Genomic DNA, 18,710 nt, shown 5'->3' with positions numbered 1-18,710 from the left:
AGTGAGGTCACTGTTCCCGGCAAGCAGATTAGGAAGTTAAGTAGCTGCAGGGCTAGGTTTGGTCACAGCAGCTGCCAGAACAAGGCGAAGGGAACCGGCTTTGTGGCTAATGTGCTCCTGTCACCCTCCTCCTTCCCAGCGCCATGGTGTGCAGGGCTTTGCATTACAGCCTTTTGCTGTCTTTCTGCCTCTGCTCTTTGCTGGCAGCAGCACAGGGGCAGGCGAGGCAAAGCAAGCCTTGGGAGCGCAGAGACACAGCCCAGAGCTCAGCCTTGCAGGGCAGTGAACCCTATGACCAGCTGAGGAATCACCTGGGGACCATGAGGGCCCTGTCCAGGAGGTACTGGCAGCTCTTGGCCTGCCGGTTGTGGCAGGAGGACTGCGAAGAAGAAGTGGCAGAGAAGAACGAGATAATGAGGACGGTGATAATGGAGGAGGAGGAGGAGGAGGAAGGAGGAGGAGGCGCGGTCATCGTGGAACACCAAGGTATAGAGATGTCACAGCCGTTCCTTTTCTTCCTGACAGTTGCTTTTGCACAGATTAAAGAGGCAGCTACTGCTTCATAGAATTTAGTTCACTGACCAAGGACAAATATGTGCGCATGTAGTGGATGGTCTGAGCGGTCTCTCAATTCTTAGCTTTGGGCCACATATTAAGACTGCAATCCTATACTCACTTCTCTGTAGTGATTCCCGTTTTAACCTAGTGGGACATACTTCTAGCATTGCACTGCATGCTAGTCTCCCTGTGAGTATTGTGTTTCAGAGCTGTGTAGTATGATCGGGGTTAGGGGTTCGTTGCTTTTTAAAAGCTGACTTTTAATCATTTTCATATGTTCATCCTGATGTTGTCTTGCATATATTGTACATTGCACTGCACATTTTATAAAGGGAGCAGTGATTACTGTAAGCAAATAACGACCGAATTTGGCTTTGGATAATATCACTCCTGCCTCCAAACAGTGGCTAGCAGAAATTTAAAAGAGCATATGAAAAGGCAAGTTTTAGCATATATTCTTCTTTTTCTGTTAATGTATGCCTTTTATTACACAGGTTTAAGATTTTTGTAGTGGTTTGATAGGTTCCCCTGAATGCAATGAGTACAGGAATAAATCTGATAAAGAAAGTTTATACAGAATCCTGAACTATCCAAATCTCACCTTACCCTGGGCTCTGCACTGAGCTAAGCTGCACAAGTTGGAGAGTAAAGTGGCAAAATCCTGTGTAAAGTGGATCTTACTATTTCAGGCAGCAGATGAGGAATGCCATTTTGAATACTTCCCTGCGCATACACTGATAATTAATAAAATGATGATGATGATGCCACTACAGAGAGAGATTCTAGGCCAGTCTTCTCTGTGCTGTGTTGGTATTTTGCTTTTAGGGATTTTTTTTTAAAGTAAAGTATCTTCATCTTGGCAGGACATTCCCATCTCCTCCTGCTGCATGCCAGAACAGGCCATTATTAGTTGTCCCTTGCTGTTGACTTTCTCATACTTCTCAGACACCTGTGATGATAAATAATTGGATGGGGGGGGGGAGGCCACCCACAGATATGGAAAACTACAGACTGTTTGAGTCTCTTGCTGGGCTAGCAGAGGTCTTCACATGTGTTGTTGCCTCTTAATAATGAAAGCCCTAGATGCCTTTTATTAGCACACAGTGCGGCATCCAACAGAAGTGCTAGCAAGGACATCCGAGGGAGTGGAGCTGAAAGCTTTTGAAAAAAGAGGAAGAGCAGACAAGTGTCTCTCCCACCTGCCCTACAAACCCTTGCCATTTCTGGTAGCATCAATGGAAGTGGGTAGGGAGAGTGCAACAGCGGCAGAGGTGCTTTGGGCAAGCCCATTTCGGACACACTTCTTCCATCAAGAATATTAACCGCCAACTTCACAAAATAGTTGTGAGGATGAATGCAGGGGGTGGTGAGACGTGACCTGCTTGAGTTGCGGGCACTGCGGTAGCTCCCGGCTTTCTTTCCCAATACTGGCTTGATTTTCTCCTAGGGTGGAGCTTGTCTATGGTGAGGGAGATCGTCTCCAGCTGGTACTGCAGCTTTGGCAAGTGCTGTGCAACGGGAGACTGCAGGGTGACCAACAACATCACAGGTGAGGACTGTGTTTCACCTGGCACCCTACATATTTCACATACACCCTGGATGAACTGCCTTTAGGACACCGACACCTGGTGCCCACCAGAGCTGCTGGGGCAGCCCAGAAACAAAGGAGGTCATCTGGGGTTGGGGTGGGCAGGGGCAAGGGCATAGGTACATTTATTGTGTTCTGGCTAGAGTGGGGTTTTATGCCACAAAAGTCATGTCTACGCAGAAGAAAGTGCCAAGGAAGTGGGGCTTAGGATAGCAGCATAAACTGCAACTCTAATATAATTTTCTCCGTTTAATCCTGTGCGCACTGGTGAGTAAGAAGTTCCAAGTCCACAAAACAGCTCTCAGATAGAAAGAAGCCTAGCAGATAACCTGCAAATGTTCGGCTGCAGTGTCCCTGTTCAGCTGGTGAAGAAAAACTACATTTTTTCAGGAATGCAGATGTACTCCAGATGTTGTTGAACACAAGCCCCAGCCAGTGGGGTCAGTGATCAGGAATGATGGGAGTTGTAGTTCAGCCACATCTGTGTGGCTGTTTCATAGGCTACCCACCTCTATTTTGAGTCTCACAGTGAAAGAATTAAGCACAACCCAGTCTCACTAAAACCTGTGGATTATATAGGTAAAGGTAAAGGGACCCCTGACCATTAGGTCCAGTCGTGACCGACTCTGGGGTTGCGCGCTCATCTCACATTATTGGCCGAGGGAGCCATCGTACAGCTTCCAGGTCATGTGGCCAGCATGACAAAGCCGCTTCTGGCAAACCAGAGCAGCACATGGAAACGCCGTTTACCTTCCCACTGTAGCGGTTCCTATTTATCTACTTGCATTTTGACGTGCTTTCGAACTCCTAGGTTGGCAGGAGCTGGGACCAAGCAACGGGAGCTCACCCCCGTCACAGGGATTCGAACCGCCGACCTTCTGATCAGCAAGCCCTAGGCTCAGTGGTTTAACCCACAGCACCACCTGGGTCCCTGTGGATTATATAAAAAAGCTTAAATTATGACTATCATTTTTGGGATAAAATGGTTATAGGAAAGATTCAAAATCCCATACCCAGTTACATGGAAGTAAGTACCACTAAATTCAGTGGGGTCACTTCTGCGCAGACACGTTACAGAGTTGCACAGGAAGACAGAACTCTGTTGTGAGGAAGCACCAGCATATATTGGAGGGTGGGGGGAGATTCCAGACCTGAACCTTTTTGCCATAGTTCCTGCCCGCAAGAAGAGACCACTGCTCTCATAGTGCAAAACGAGGGGTTCCCTTGCTCCAGCAGAGGTTTCTCCTCATTCCACATCCACAACAAACTGGAGGGTGGGCAAGTAAGGAGCATTTGCCTAGGACTGACTAGTAGAACATGCAAAGTAACCTGCCCTGCAAATTCCCAGCTAAATACCGTGTTTCTCATATTTTAAGGCATCCCTACAAAATAAGGCATGGCAGGATTTTCAAGACCTAGCGAAATATAAGGCGTACCCCGAAAATAAGACATGCTGGTATGGCAGGGCACGCCATGCCAAGTCCCAACCCAGCGGGACCCGGCAAAGGTCTGAGAGGGCGGCTCCGGGAAGCGAGGAAGGAGCAGGCAGCGGCCGACAGCAAGAACCTTCCGCGAGGGAAAACGGGACGACATGCCCAGGCGAGAGACAGGAGGAGGAAGAGGGCAGCGGCGGCAGCAGCTGCAAGCAGGGACCCAGACAAGGAGGCAGCCGGGAGCGCGAGAGGGAGCGCAGCCGGAGCCGGAGGGCGAGGAGGAGCCTCTGGCGTGGGGAAGCCGGAGGGCGGGCAGGCAGGCAGGCCGAGCGGCTGTGGCGGGGCAGAGGATCTGCCGGTGGGAGCTGGGAAGGAGGAGGAAGTGATGCGTGTTCCCGCCTGGCTCCTCCTTCCCTGGCGTGCGCTGTGCTCGCGCTGTGCTGCTCTCCCGCCGTCTCTTCCGGCTCAGCTAGAGCCGAGACAAGGACACGGGGAAGGAGGAGGAAGAGGAGGCGGGGCCTCGGCACCCATGGCAGCCTCCTCCGGATGGGAGCAGCACTACACGGCGGGGAGCCCACCCTTTGCCAGCTTGAGCTCCAAGCCGGCGGCGGGCTGCTGCCTTTGCTGGTTCCCGCTCAGTTGGGGCTCGGCAAAGCGCGCACTTTGCCAAGCCCCAACGGAGCGGGAGCCGGCAAAGGCAGCAGCGCGCGCTTTGCCAAGCTCCAAGCCGGCGGCGGGACGCAGCAAGAGCTGCAGCGCGCACAGCTTGGAGCCCCAACCCGGCAGGACCCAGCAGCGTGCCCTGCTGAAGCGCCAACAAAGTGCACAGCAGCCAGTTCCGGGCGCCGAGCCACAGCAGAAAGAGGAGGTACCGTAATTTTTTTTAAAAAAAAAGACACCCCCGAAAATAAGCCACAGGCTTATTTTCTTGAGTAAAAATGAATATAAGACATGACTTATAATATGAGAAACACGGTAGATTTTGCAAGGCCCAGAAGCCCTTGACCTCAGGATCAAACACACTACAGGCCCTGCCATCTCTCTCTCCCTCTTCTGAGCAAATACAAAGGGAATCTGCCTCTCACTGATAAGAAGGGATTGAATGAGAGCCTGCTTTTTTTTGCAAACTGTTTCCTCATCCTGCCAACCAAGCCTCCATACCTCTGTTGGTTAGTGTGTGGTGTTGATAACGTCAAGGTTGCGGCTTTGATCCCTGCATGAAACAGCTGCAAGTTCATGCATTGCAGGGGCTGGACTAGAGGATCCTCAGAATCCCTTCCATCTCTACAATTCTATAATTCTATTATTTCTCTCCCTCTAAGCCCCTTATTTATTTCCCCTCCCTGCAAAAAAAAAAACACCATAGTGATATAAGTATCAAGTCTTTGCCTGTGTAGCTGGCAAATTTTATCACGTCACCCAAATAAAACAAAACATGATAATGGCTAGCTAGCCAGCACTCAAAAACATTCTCTTCTCATCCATCAAAATGCAAGGTGGGACTTAGAAAAAGCCCCTACCCTATTCCCAAAGACTGCCAAGTCATTGAGGGGTGAATTAAAACCATTTTCATCCCTTCTGCCTCCTCCCCATGAAATCTTTCCCTCCTCCCACCCCCAAAATAATATTTTATTGACTCACAAAACAAGTTGTTTTCGCACTCATTTGTCTCCTTGCCTTCTGGTGCAGGCTGATGTCCTCTTGGTCTCTCACACACTCAGGAACGTCAACCAGTTGATGTTATGAAAGCAGCAAGGCTGCTTTTGGCTTAACTCAATGGGCCTTGCAGCAGTGGAGGGAAAAGATGGTTGTGCAGACCCAGGAAGAACCTATGATTGTGACTGGGCTTCAAAGACAAAGCCCAGCTGATTTGGTAATGCTAATTGTGTTGCATGTTAATTCCTGTATCCTGACTGGCTAGATTGCCAATCAGTTTGTAAATGAAGTGGGGAAAGCACACCTGGTTTACCATTTGCCTTCTGTGGCTACAAACAACCCTTGTAAAATACAAAGGCTCCAATTCAGCTGAAATCAGCTGCATTAAATCCCAAGGAAATAAATGAACAAAGTTTTCATTCTGGAGATTCTCAGAAGAAGCCTGTTGTGGTCTTCCATCTTTTTAGGACTGAACGGATACCTCAGGTTGTCTTCTGTGACAAAGAAAGCGGGGTGAATTATACAATTTTGCCGGATCTCCTCTTGTTTTGCATGAATTAGTCTGCTGCTGTTCTTTTAACAATTTTATATTTATCCCTCTGCTGCTAATCACTGACTGGCAAACTCAAGAGATTTGAAAACTCACAAACACCATTACTAACCACTGGAAGCCCCTGTTTCCTGCTCACCTGCCCTTGCCTAGTTGCCCAGCTGTAACTTGTTTAAAGAAGGCCTTTGAAAGGTGGAGTTTGTGACTTCTCTACAGTTCTATGGAATCGTAACATGCACCCAGAGACCTCTTCTTAAGGGATGAATTTCTAGCAATACTACCCCTCCCTCCATTGTGCCTTTTCTCTTAGCCACAAAATGATATGCAAAGGATTTCCTGCCCTTTTATTCACCACCAGGGTTGGAACTGGAGCTGGGCAGGCGACTCCATGGACAACACTTAGCAAAAGATGTTGTCCTGAAAGCTGTTCAAGGCTTCCTGGAAACCCCTCAGCCAGAGAAAGCCTTGGCCCTTTCCTTCCACGGCTGGTCTGGCACAGGCAAGAACTTTGTGGCCCGGATAATGGCAGAACACCTTTACCAGGATGGCTTAAAAAGCGACTGTGTCAAAGTCTTCATCTCACCATTTCACTTCCCTCATTCCAAGTATGTGGATATTTACAAGGTGAGGGAATTTTTTTTCTCAGAAGATAATTAACCAGTGTACTGATTGTTTTGATGTTTCAGTGTTGAATGAGTGCCCCTCTTTGCGCCACAATTCTTAACTTTTGTAAATTGCAATCATAGAACTGTGGCAGAATTCTAACCTTGCAGTGCAGCTTCCCTCCACTCCAAAATCACTTTTTGTCTGCATTTGCCTACATCCTACCCCCACCCCCAAGGTGATGTGGCTTGTAAGTAAAACCATTTTGTGCCACTCAGCTTTTAATCTATGATTTTATGCTGGCTTCATGACATGGCTGTCTTTCTTTTTAGTTGCTCAATTTATTGGCTTCAAGTTTTTATTGTTTGATAGCTTGTACAGTGGTACATCGGGTTAATAACTTAATTTGTCTGGAGGTCCGTTCTTAACCTGAAACTGTTCATAACCTGAGGTACCACTTTAGCTAATGGGGCCTCCTGCATAACCTGAAGCATCTGTAACCCGAGGTACCACTGTACTACAATAACTGGCCATGCAAGGTTTATTCTTTAAAAAGGGGGAGGAGGGGAGCCTGCAGTCCTTTAGATTTTGCTGGACAACAACCACTTCCTTCCCCGAACATTGACTGGGGCTGATAGGAATTGGAGTGTAGCAAAATCTGGAGGACCAATGGCCCTCCTCACCCTGCCCTAAAAGGTGGGAAATAAACCCTATTAAATTCATTTCCTGCTGTGAGACTCATGCCCGTCTCCTTTGGCCGCTCAGGTTCAGCTCGCAAAACAGATCGGTGAGACAGTCCAACAGTGTGAGCAGTCACTGTTTATTTTTGATGAGGCAGAGAAGCTTCACGGTGACCTTCTAGACGGCATAAAACCCTACATGGATCACTACGACAGCATTGATACAGTGGATTACCGGAGATCCATCTTCTTATTCCTTAGGTGATTACCTTCCCCTTTTTTGTGTGTGTAGTCGATGTACTGAAGAAGGGTCTCTTTTTCCAGAGGCTCTTGGAAGGTATTAAAAGACTGTGTTTGAAGAGAGGTTTCTAAGCTTATACAGGTGAAAACCTTGGGATGCATCAATCTTGTCACAAGCAGCTCCTCTCCCTGCTGTAGGTGACATCCTGCACATCCTCAGGAAAACCTCCAGTGCTGGCCAGCTCAGCAGTTTGACGCAGTAAGCAATTTATGCTGTAAAATATCCAGTGAGCTCCTTCCCAAAATATGCAAGGGAAAGGATACGCATTTATCTGTTTGGGGTGGGTGGGGGAAGAGTTGTATCAGTCTCAAAAGAAACTGCTTTTCTGAATCCATATCCAAGACAAGGCCTTTGAATCTCATTGAGAACTTTTACCAACTCTTGCTGAAATCTGAATTGCTCTTGGTACTCATCCTTATCTATGAAAAAGAATGTGGAAATGTCTGTTTTGATAGCTTGTTGCCTCTTGATGACTGGTACAGTACTTTGAAACTGTTGGGATTTGTGCCAATTTTTTGCTGACTTTTGTGGGGTAGATTGGAGTAGGGCCAAAAGTTGCATGCTGTTCAGCATCTCCTGCAAACACAGCTGGGGATTTGCTGACATGCAGCTGCCCAGGACTAAGTCAACCCCGCAGATGCCAGCCGGAGCAGTGGAACCATATCACTGCCATGTGTCCTTCTGGCTGCATCCCCAATACAAAAGGGGATGTATTGCAATGGCCGAAGGTGCAAACGAGGTATTGCTGGTATAAATCTCACTTCAGCCTTCATTTTCTCACCTGCAGGCTATATTAAATGCTCTGAACACAGGCTAAGCTAGCTGTACCATTGTGTAGGCTGGTTCTCTTTTCCTCTGCGCAGGGGGTGGTCAGGTTGGGTTGGCCACCACCAAGGGCACAGGCCTGGCAGGGGGAAATTGCGTCTCTCCGCTCTGGCTCAGAGTGGCTAGGAGCCTGCCTGCTCATGTGCTCTCCTTGCCAAGGCTCGCAAGGGAGCCTAGCGCCACCTCTGCCTCTGTGCTCCATGCTAGACTTTCCACAACCCTCAGCATAGAGAAGGGGTCTACTGAAGCCATGGAACAGGGCATGCCTCCTACCCCAAGTGTAAGCCAGGAGACCAACCATTTCCAACATAAATTGTTACACAGAAAGCTGCTGGAGATTTTCTTAAGAGATGTAGCCCCTCCATGCAACCTGCTATAGCACCTTCTATTCTTGCATCTGTGCACGGAGGTTAACTAGGACTTTCCCAAAGTTGCTGATCCCTGGGACCTTTGTCACGATGGTTGAACGCAGAACAGGTTGTGCGGCAAAGTAATTTTCACTAGCTGTGTCCTCCGCATCCTGTTGGTCCAACACAGAAATAATTCTTTCTCTTCCCCCTCAGTAACACTGGCAGCAACATCATTAATGAGGTGGCTCTTGACTTCTGGCACGCTGGTCGAGCGAGAGAGGAAATAACCATGGATTCCTTAGAACAGTACCTTCGGACAGAGCTGCTGGAGTCCACAGGTGAGAGGCCTCTTGATCCTGACACAGTAGGCGGGATTTGCAAAGCTCCCCCCACCCCCCGTAGTGTTCTAAGGGACTGCTTCACGCATCACCAAAGAATCAACCTTTTCCTGTAGAGACACTGCATTGTGAACCTGTATCAAAGCATTTGTTGTAAAAGCATGTGTTTCACATGTGATGATGGCTTACATCAAGGGTGGGGAAGCGCCAAGGTTGCGGAATTCATGGAGATGGGGCTGGTGGGAGCTGCACTCCCCCATCCCTGGTTTAAGTGTGCATCTGAAAATGCAAGGAGATGACATATCTTGTCAAGGTCACATGCTGTGGTCAGCCGGTGTCTACTGACACATAATCCCTGCGACAGGGTGAGCTCCCATTGCTCGGTCCCTGCTCCTGCCAACCCAGCAGTTTGAAAGCACACCAATGCAAGTAGATAAATAGGTACCGCTCCGGCGGGAAGGTAAACAGTGTTTTTGTGCGTTCTGGCTTACGTCACAGTGTTCTGTTTTGCCAGAAGTGGCTTAGTCATGCTGGCCACATGACCCGGAAAGCTGTCTGTGGACAAACACCGGCTCCCTTGCAGGGCCATCTTTATCTTGGGTGCAAGGGGTGCAGGGCACCTGGGTGCCAAATTTTGGGGGGTGCCAGGCACCCGGTCTTCGGTGAATCTGGAGGCGGCTCCATCTCCAGCGCTGCCACCACCACCTCTGAGACCACTGCCCGGAGCCCCGGCCGAGGGAGGACAGGGAAAGAGCCTGGGGAAAAGCTGTGGCTACCGCGGAGAAGAATTGGGGCGGCAGCAGCAGCGGTGGCCATCGCCACCCCTCGCAGCAGCAGCGGTGCCTCAGGCCAGGCCCAAGTAGAGCTCGGCAGTGAAGCAGCCGTCGCTGGAGCTACAGATTCCTTGGGAGAAGCTGTGCCTGGAGGAGCGGGAGGCCAGGTGAGTCCCATCTCAGCCTCTCCTCTCCCTGCCCTGCAGAGCCCGCCTGCTGGGAAGGGGCGGCTCCTTCGCCCACCCAACAGACGGACCCTTCAGACCGGCGAAACGCCACGCTGTGGCCTCTCCCCTGGCACCAGGGGGGTCAGCTGTGGTGGCCGCTCACACCCTCCTTTCCTGCCCAGGGAACCCGCTCTCCACCATGGTGCAGGCTTCCCTCCCTCCAGGCCACCCTAAATTTGGGGGCACTGGGCAGATCTTTGCACCCCAGCACCGCATATGCTAAAGATGGCCCTGCTCCCTTGGCCTGAAAGCGAGATGAATGTCACAACCCAGTAGTCGCCTTTGACTGGACTTAACCGCCCAGGGGTCCTTTACCCTTTTTTTTTTTTTTTACCTTTACTGATACATAATGTCAGGAGCTCCTTTAGATAAACCAGTGCTTGTTGGAGCAGCTATAAATTCCCTGGAAATATTAACTGCATTTGCTAACATCCATGCTTTCCACTGTCTCTCCTGTTCTTTCCCTTCCCTTGTCTCCTCCTGCTGCCAAAATTTATACTGTTAAGATCTCTGGGATAGCATTCTATCTGTTTCGTTACTCCACAAAAGGCCACATACGCTGACATTCTTGTACAAACAACCCATGCGCAACTTAGCTAGGAAAGCAGCAGTCTTTCCTAGCCAGCTTCTGTGGCAACCTGGAGACACAATACCTTGGAGGAAAATTGTCTTATGCACACCTTCCACTTTTTTCCCTCCAGATGATGGTTATGCCCACAACCGCCTTCTGGAAGAGAATCTCATAGACTTCCTGGTACCGTTCCTGCCCTTGGAGTACCGCCACGTGAAGCTGTGTGCTCGAGATGCTTTCCTTGCCCGGGGCCTTCAGTTCACTGAAGAGGCACTGGATGAGGTTGCAAGGATGATGGTGTTCGTCCCCAAGGAGGAGAAACTGTTCTCAGCCCAGGGTTGCAAGTCAGTCTCTCAGCGTATAAACTACTTCCTTCCCTGATGTTGTCGGAGTCTGGCTGCACAAAGGGCTGCAATGCAACCTGCTCTACTTCCTCTTGCACAGAGATCGAGAGATGTTTGCTTCCCTGACACCGGGCATTAAATCCCCTACAATGTGGGGGCTGTTGGGCCGGGAAAAAGCAATAATTCTGAAGTCTGTGGAGGAACATGCACCAGCAAATGAAGACGTTGCCAATAAGCAGACACTATGTAGCTGGAATCAACATCAATGGTGCTGTTAAAAAGGGCATTTTCATGCGCTGCTTTGGAAGAAATGGTGCTTCCAGATCACCCGTCCTCATTCACAGCACTGAGCGGGCATTTAAGGCAGGTCCTGGGGCAGAGTAACTACAGCAGCAAGTAGAGTTAAAGGCTGCTTCCTTTTTGTCTTGAAGACTGAGATTTCTTTTGGCGGTTGTCTGAAAGGAGACATGACTTCCTCCTCTGCCCCTTTAGGGGCGTGACTGAACAAGGAGCTGGAATATTTGCTTACAATGCAAGAAATGCCTTCTTCTTCCAGAACGAGTTATGAACTTGGAGAGGTAGTACTCACCTTCATAATAATCAGCTTATAAAGGACATGGGGATACTGCAGCAAGTAACCTGCTGCAAAATTTTGGCTAATGTGCTTCCCTGTATATATGTACACTATGAAGAAGGCACATTTGCAATTTTTGATTTTTAATCTGCTAAGGGACTTAAATCCAGGACACCATCAGGGTGTACTCAACTCAAAGTCTGTGTTTGTGTTGGGTGGGTGTGGGATGGGAGGCGACGGGTGCCAAAATTGTGATGCACTTCCAGCTCAGCGCTGAAGTTGAGCAATAAAACTTAGTGCGAAATAAAAAGCAAACACTGTTTGTGTGAACCAACATTCACTGGTTTTTGCAAACCTGCATCTTTATGAATTAAAACTTGGCACCGTTATCCATTTCTGCTACAGTGCAAAGCACAGAGTGGTCACGCTTAGCATCCTGATGCTTGTTCTGGCCCACTTTGGCCATACTTTAGAGAGTGCAGCCTCACATTGGCCAGAAGTATCCTACTGCTTAGCCCACCAGAAAGAGATGCAGTGCTTGCTTAGCAGGCCAGAATGGTACAGGAATTTAGTAATGAGCTAACATTTCAAGCTTCCACACATAAGCCCTGGGCAAACATTAACCTATGCATGGATATCAACCAGTTCTAGAGGCAGCTTAAGCATGCCTGGTGGGTGAGGCTGGTACAATTTCATTTCCTCACAATACAAACTTAAACTATTCCTCTGGTTTAGGGTGGGCAGCAGGAGAAGCTAACCCATGGCTTGTGCACTGAATCTAACTCCTCTTCAGCTATTTTAGTGCCCTCCAGACCCTAAATAATTTGGTGCCAACCTTTTATTAGATTTTTTTTTTGCAAACTGTTCTGCTCTGTGCCATCGTCTGCTGTGGTGCGCAGCTTCCTTATTCTCGAAAACTTGCATCTGAAGCACTTGCTAAAAATAAAACAGCAGGAACCACCCAAATCACCCTTTCTTCTGCACAGGAAAAGTCCCTCTTGCTCTCATGGTGAAGCAGAGCTGTAGAATCACTGCAGTGCTCTAAGAAGGCTGTCTTAATGCTGCAAGGTTGAGTGAGATGGAGAGAGGGCTCACCACAATTAAAGTTGAGACATGGCTATGAAAAGCAAAGCCCAGGCTTACAAGCTTGCTCATTGCGTCAGCACTTCAAACATACTTGGGAAATGAACAAAAAAACACACTCCTGCCCAAGCTCTGGTTGTTACAAGATGAAAACAATTGCCCAAGTCCTCTTCCATCACTCTGGTTCTTCTCTCTCTCTCTCTTGGCAGGGAAAATAGCTTGTCATTAGTTAGTCTCCTTGCTTTACCAGCACATCATGGTTCTAGCTTATTAGAACAGAAATGTGCACTTCACTTCCTTCGAACCCATCTCTCATAGGGCTGGAAAACCCAACTGCTTTCCTGAGCACAGACAAAGTGCAAGAGCCACAGCCGGGGTGGGGGGCAACAATAACTTGACAGAGAATCTTTAAAGCCTCAAAGTACAACAGCTGGAAAGGGCACTGAGATAGCCCCCAAGAGGAAGAGGTGGTCAGGCATTCTGCTACAGGAGGTACTTGTGGAAAACATGGGGAGGGGGCAGAATTAACATGTTCAGACAACTTATCATTGTAAAAGAAACAAATCCATGTTTATCCCTTCTACAGAAGTAAAAGGTGAAAAAACCCACACTACTACTAGTTTCTAATTATGAATTATTATAAATAAACACCATTCAATTATTTGAATTGTGAAAATAATTCCAGGGTCGTCGTTTCTGTTAACTCAAATTCGTTCTAAAAATATTTGTTATAAGAACAGCCGCTTGGCTTTGGACTTACCCATTTCTATTCTTCAGCCATGGTCACTTTGGCATGTGGCTCCTACAGAGCTCGCAATGGGACAACATAGACTCTGAGATGTGGCAAACAGATCTAGCATTGACATGTCCCAATGCTCCACAATTTGGCTGGAAACCTGTGGGTTCAATTGCCACTGCACCTCTGGCACCACTGAGTGGCAGAGCCAGTCTGATACCACACTGTTGACTCCGGCCAAATACTCTGCTCTCAAAGACGCTAGATGCCTTTCTGCCCACATGGTTTTTATGCCTTTAAATTCTGCTTTTTTAACCAGGTCCTGGCCTCCTTCTTGACATAGGCATGGGCAGCAGTTTTGTAGGTCCACACCAGCAGGTGCTGATTCTAGAACATCTGAACAGAGGCCCTGAATCTCTTACTCCTCCAGGTGTGCTCCTCAGGTAATGGGACTGGCATTTGTGATAATAACCAGCCTCTGTGGCTCCTGAAGACTTACTCCTGGAAAATGATGGGGGTGCAATTAGCCAATTAGCAGTGTAGCGCCTCCTTCAACGTAGGAGGTATAGAGAGCAGTATCCATTCTTTCTGGGTGATCTAGTTCTGACAGTTTCTGCAGCAACATGGAGTGAAGTCTTGCGCATGGCATTGGATTGTAGGCGCTCACCAAAAGGCCTTGCAGACGAGACAGAGACATCAGATCCTCATGATACCTGCAGAGCAGATCTTCCCCACGCTCTTGTCATGATATGAACCTTTCCATGTCCTACACCACATCCCAGAGGGGGAGGTTCTGTAGTAGACAAACCTTAGGTAATTATTCTGATGGCAATGTGGAGACAAGCCTCTGAGAGGTCTACACATGCCACCCAATCACCCTCTTTTAGTGCCTGTATGGTTGACCATATTGTTTCAATTTCGAAGGGTTGTGTTTTTTTACCCATTTGTTTAGCTATTTGAAGTCTAGAATTGTGCAAGTGTCTCCATTCTGTTTGGCACCAAGGACACGATTGAAGATATTCCAGATCTCCCAGAAGAGGAGCAGAACCTAGGGCTCTGATGCCCAACAAGTGTTGATTGGTCCATCAGTAAGCCTGATGTTTTGCTGGATTTCTGGAATGAGGGGTTGGGACAAACCGATCCTGAGGTCAAATTGTATGGCATAACCTTTGGATACTGTCTCTATCATTCACCTCTCTTGTTATAGGGACCAGAGATGAGCAAAGGAGAGCAGCCACTGGGTCCTAAGACGCCCCCCTGTTGTAGTCATGCTGAGTTGGCCCTCTTGGCCCCTTTCTGGAACTTGGGGGACTGGAAAGGGTGGGCGGGCAGATTGTTGTCTCTGTCTGCCTCCCGCTGTCCTGCCTCCCCCAGCTGTGGAAAGCATGTCCTCCAGGTAAACTACAGCAGCACTATTTGCTTATTACACTGGAGGACTGCTACACACAGAAAACAGTAAGGTTATGTTTGCTGTCTAGGTTTGCTTGCCAAAAGATAAAAAAAAAAGCACGTGCAACCAAGGCAAGAGAAGAATATGACACAACATGCAGAGTAACCACACTCTGGTCCATAGGGTCAAAGATATCTTCCAACGCTGTCATCCTTGTGAAGAGGATTTGCAATACTACACACAGAAGTGCGGCCAGCTACTCAGCCACTGGACGTATGGACCTTTGGCACAGTTTCATGGTGGAAAACCTCAAGTGAAAAATAAGCACACAACTTCCATACTGTTCAGAGAAGGGTGACTTGGCAAATCGGAAATGTTTGAGACTGATGCAGAGTTTGTGTTCCAGTGCCCCATGTGCCAATGCTGGGCAGAGGTCTTCCAGTGTGATGATGGAAACTGGGATTTCCAGTCAGGAAACTCGCAGGGAGGCCTCAGGTTTACTTACCACACTTTGCAAGGATAACATGGGATGCTATTTATGCTGTCTTGAACTCCCATAAGGAACAGCAAGATAAAGCATGATGTTGTTGTTATTTAGTCATTTAGTCGTGTCCGACTCTTCGTGACCCCATGGACCATAGCACGCCAGGCACTCCTGTCTTCCACTGCCTCCCGCAGTTTGGTCTTACATTCCAGGTTCCTATGCAAAATTTTTCTTTACAGCATTGGACTTTCCTTTCGCTTCCAGGCATATCAGCAGCTGAGCGACCTTTCGGCTTCGGCCCAGCCGCTTCATCAGCTCTGAATCTACTTGTACTTGTCCTCCGCTCTTCCTCAGTAGCATGTTGGGACGCCTTCCGACCTGAGGGGCTCATCTTCCAGCGTCATAACTTTGATATGCCTGTTGTCTTTGTCCATGGAGTTTTCTTGGCAGGGATACTGGAGTGGCTTGCCAGTTCCTTCTCCACGTGGATCACGTTTGGTCAAAACATAACTTCTCTAAGTTATTTAAGCCCCTTCGCCACAACAAGGCAGTGATCCATAAAGGGGACAAGCATGATAAAGATAAATACCATCATTGCTTTTTGAGAAAAGCTCCCCTCTGGAAAAGAAAAAGCACAGGATTTTGGAGAGGATGAACAAACAAAAAGTCTTTAAGGAAGAGCAGCCCTAATCAACAGCAGGTGACATCATTTGCAGACTCAGGTGGCCCATAAAAGATACTGACACCCCACATTTATTTTGACAGCTTGAGGACTAGCTAGATATGGCGGCACTTTTTAAAATCTCGTGCTTCGAACACCCGACTTGTTTTTTGTTTTGATTTTTAAATCAGCTCCAACAGCAGTGCTGCGGTGGGGGAAGAAAAGTGCTTACTCCTCTGGCGGGCCTGAAATGGATCAAGGCCCCATACTGCTGTTTTAAGAACTTGCTTGTACAGTATTGTTTTTCTAGATAACACTAAAATATAGACAGAGAACAATATATGTGGTCACCATACAGTGTGAATATAAGCCCAATGGCGAGTCCTATGGATATTCAATCCCTACCTCTATTTAGCAACTTAAGGTGTCCTTTGCCAGTTGCCCATTTGGTTGCTTAGTTTTTTTGGGGGTTACAACATATGAAATAAAGCAATGTCATATTATAAAAGAACACAGATCATTTCTGTGTCTCTAATGTATGTATGTACTTAGTCTTTTTTCTTTAAAAAAGGATATAGATTCCATATCTGAAAATACCAATGGTCAATTGTGGACTTGGCATATTATTTGTAGAACCTATGTGCTGTCACTGCTCAAAACCTTAGTGATTCTTTGCGCAGAGGATTTTCTGTGACAAACAAAAGAGAACAGTCACACCTGACATTGTGCTGGTTTCTTTTTGGTTAGTAGTCTTCAAATTCTGTTTGGCTAGGCACCTCTATTACATGTGGAAGAATATACCTCTCTGCACAGCCACTCAGACATTGCAGGTTTACTGAGCTTGCACACCATTTTCAAGACCAGGCATCCCCAAACTGTGGCCCTCCAGATGTTTTGGCCTGCAACTCCCATGATCCGTAGCTAACAGGACCAGTGGTCGGGGATGATGGGAATTGTAGGGCCGAAGGTGGAAGATGTCTGCACTAGGAGCAGCTTAGCCAAGAACAACACTGTTTCCTCAGTCTTTAATATAGGATAACTTGGTTATACACTCTCAACCTGTTTTTCAATCTGACATCTACTCTGACCTCCACAAGCAGATATAAGCAATGTCATTGCCAATAAAGCACCCCCCTCCAAACCTATGTGTCTGTGAATAGGGCGGGGGGGTCTTCATCATGTTATCCATCTTTATTCTCTTAAAAGTCACACACTTTAAAAATAATAATCACGTGTCAACCTTTATTTGCCAATAAAATATTGCAACTTTTATTCAAAACAAAATGCAAATTGGCAAAAATCTTTGTGGAACGACAGGCAGAGGCGCCTCCTCCAAAGGCCCCTATTTACATCAAGTTAACACTGTTTGCAGTTCACAGTCAGGCAATAGTGAAAATTTAAATTAGGAAAAAAAAACCCCAAATATATTACAACAATAAAAAAAACAAAAAAAACAATTAACAACACTAGTAGTGTGGGTTTGCGTGTGATCAGCATATTTTCAATTTCAACCATTTCTCTCCTCAGTGACTTCAACTATTAATCCAACTAACAGAGTGCTCGAGTTGAGTAGAATCCTTAACCATCTTTCCCCCCATCCCTTCCCTCCCACCCTGGAAGCCTGACTCTTGCACAACACACGCACGGGTCCATTTTCCTTAGGCAACTGCAGAGAAATTAGGCATTCCTTCTGGAATATGGAAAAGGCCACCATTTCATCCCACGAGTATTACTTAAAAAACAGCTGTGCAGAGTCCGTTGCGTACAGAACTGAATTGCGAATGGGTGGCAGAAAGTGGCAGTTTCTGAGCATGCGCGATACTCAAGTCACCATAGACATTTCCAAAGCCCAGCTTTCAAAAACCATCGCTGCGCCTGCTAGCTGCTCTGGGCCTCTGTGCTCCCAGGTGGAGCCATTAGGAGTCTATTTGGTCAGTCCGACTCCTGCTTAGGGCCACTTTATACTACAGTGGTACCTCGAGTTACAAACACCTCAAGTTACAAACGCTTCAGGTTACAAACTCCGCTAACTTGGAAGAGTTACCTTGAGTTGAGAACTTTGCCCCAGGATGAGAACGGAAACCGTGTGGCTGGCGGCGCAGCGGCAGCAAGAGGCCCTATTAGCGAAAGCACGCCTCTAGATAAGAACAGTTTCAGGGTAAGAACGGACCTCCAGAATGAATTAAGTTTGTAACTAGAGGTACACTGTACTCTGCAAAACCAAGTGGAAAAAGCATCTCCAGGACTGTACCACTGGGATCACGGGGAGGGGGAGCTCCGCACACTCTTCCATATAAAGGGGGGGGAATGGCATGTCAGAAAGGACAGCATGAACCCATTTCTCCAAAATACTAGTTTTGTCTGTTTAGAAAGTTATTAATCTGTGACCCCCCCCCCATGAATCCTGAAGTGGTATAGAATTGGAGCAGAATTACCATTAGAGTCTATTATTTGTGTGAAATGGTCCACGTTACTGCAGCAGCAACTTGCTTTTTCACACTGGGTGAAGGGGCTAAGGGTATATAATTAAGGCCTTTTCTGTTTTTGGCAAACACGCAGTAAGAATTGTCAAAAGGGGAGCAAGGATTTAACCACCACTGATGCCACTTGTTCAGCCAACCTTGGAGACTGCGCAAACCCTGCCTGCTCGCCAGGAAATTACCTGTTTGGAATGCTTTGCAAGCTTGGTGCTTGAGAACCTACTACAGACAGGAGGTTTTAGAAATCTCTGAACTCAACACTTATGAAACAGTCCACAGGAAGAGCGCATATGTCATAACATGCCGGTGGTGCACATGGAAACCTTCTTAGAGAACATGTACAGTATCTACAATCTTGCTATAAAACCAGCAACATCAGGCAAAATACTCCTGCAAGCTCCAGTCCTTAGTTGGCAAGGAGGAATATGGTCCTCCCTATTCTACAAGTCCACAGGCTCAATAATCTTCCCTGCTTGGCTGGGGCCTCCTGTGCTTTGATGCCTGC

At 47.6% G+C, this 18,710-nt stretch overlaps 1 protein-coding gene across 3 annotated transcripts; it reads left to right on the top strand.

Moving 5' to 3' along the window:
* Window positions 1-2: 2 nt before the first annotated feature.
* On the top strand, window positions 3-15,458 carry TOR3A (torsin family 3 member A). Of its 3 annotated transcripts, XM_088673691.1 has the most exons (7): window positions 3-486; window positions 2,006-2,107; window positions 6,144-6,409; window positions 7,154-7,329; window positions 8,758-8,882; window positions 13,510-13,633; window positions 15,329-15,458. In XM_088673691.1, the coding sequence occupies exons 1-7, from the start codon at window positions 144-146 to the stop codon at window positions 15,342-15,344; spliced, it is 1,152 nt and encodes a 383-aa protein (XP_088529817.1). In that variant the 5' UTR covers window positions 3-143; the 3' UTR covers window positions 15,345-15,458. The 3 variants fall into 3 exon arrangements, 2 of the variants coding, with proteins under 2 accessions (XP_088529817.1, XP_060132597.1); XR_015950940.1 differs by lacking the exons at window positions 13,510-13,633; window positions 15,329-15,458 and adding an exon at window positions 10,584-11,707 and having other exon boundaries at window positions 8,758-9,822; XM_060276614.2 differs by lacking the exons at window positions 13,510-13,633; window positions 15,329-15,458 and adding an exon at window positions 10,584-13,133 and having other exon boundaries at window positions 6-486.
* Window positions 15,459-18,710: the final 3,252 nt, after the last annotated feature.

This window comes from Zootoca vivipara, chromosome 7 (genome assembly GCF_965207765.1).
Source record: "Zootoca vivipara chromosome 7, rZooViv2.hap1.1, whole genome shotgun sequence".
Taxonomy (NCBI): domain Eukaryota; kingdom Metazoa; phylum Chordata; class Lepidosauria; order Squamata; family Lacertidae; genus Zootoca; species Zootoca vivipara.
Note: the sequence above shows the minus strand (reverse complement) of the source record. Positions and strands in the feature narration are given on the sequence as shown.

Excerpts from the sequence above, each read along its gene's own strand:
- TOR3A (XM_060276614.2), top strand. The coding sequence starts at position 144 with ATGGTGTGCAGGGCTTTGCATTACAGCCTTTTGCTGTCTTTCTGCCTC. Across the intron at positions 487-2,005 it reads GGTCATCGTGGAACACCAAG|GGTGGAGCTTGTCTATGGTG; the intron begins GTATAGAGATGT and ends ATTTTCTCCTAG. Across the intron at positions 8,883-10,583 it reads AGAGCTGCTGGAGTCCACAG|ATGATGGTTATGCCCACAAC; the intron begins GTGAGAGGCCTC and ends TTTTCCCTCCAG.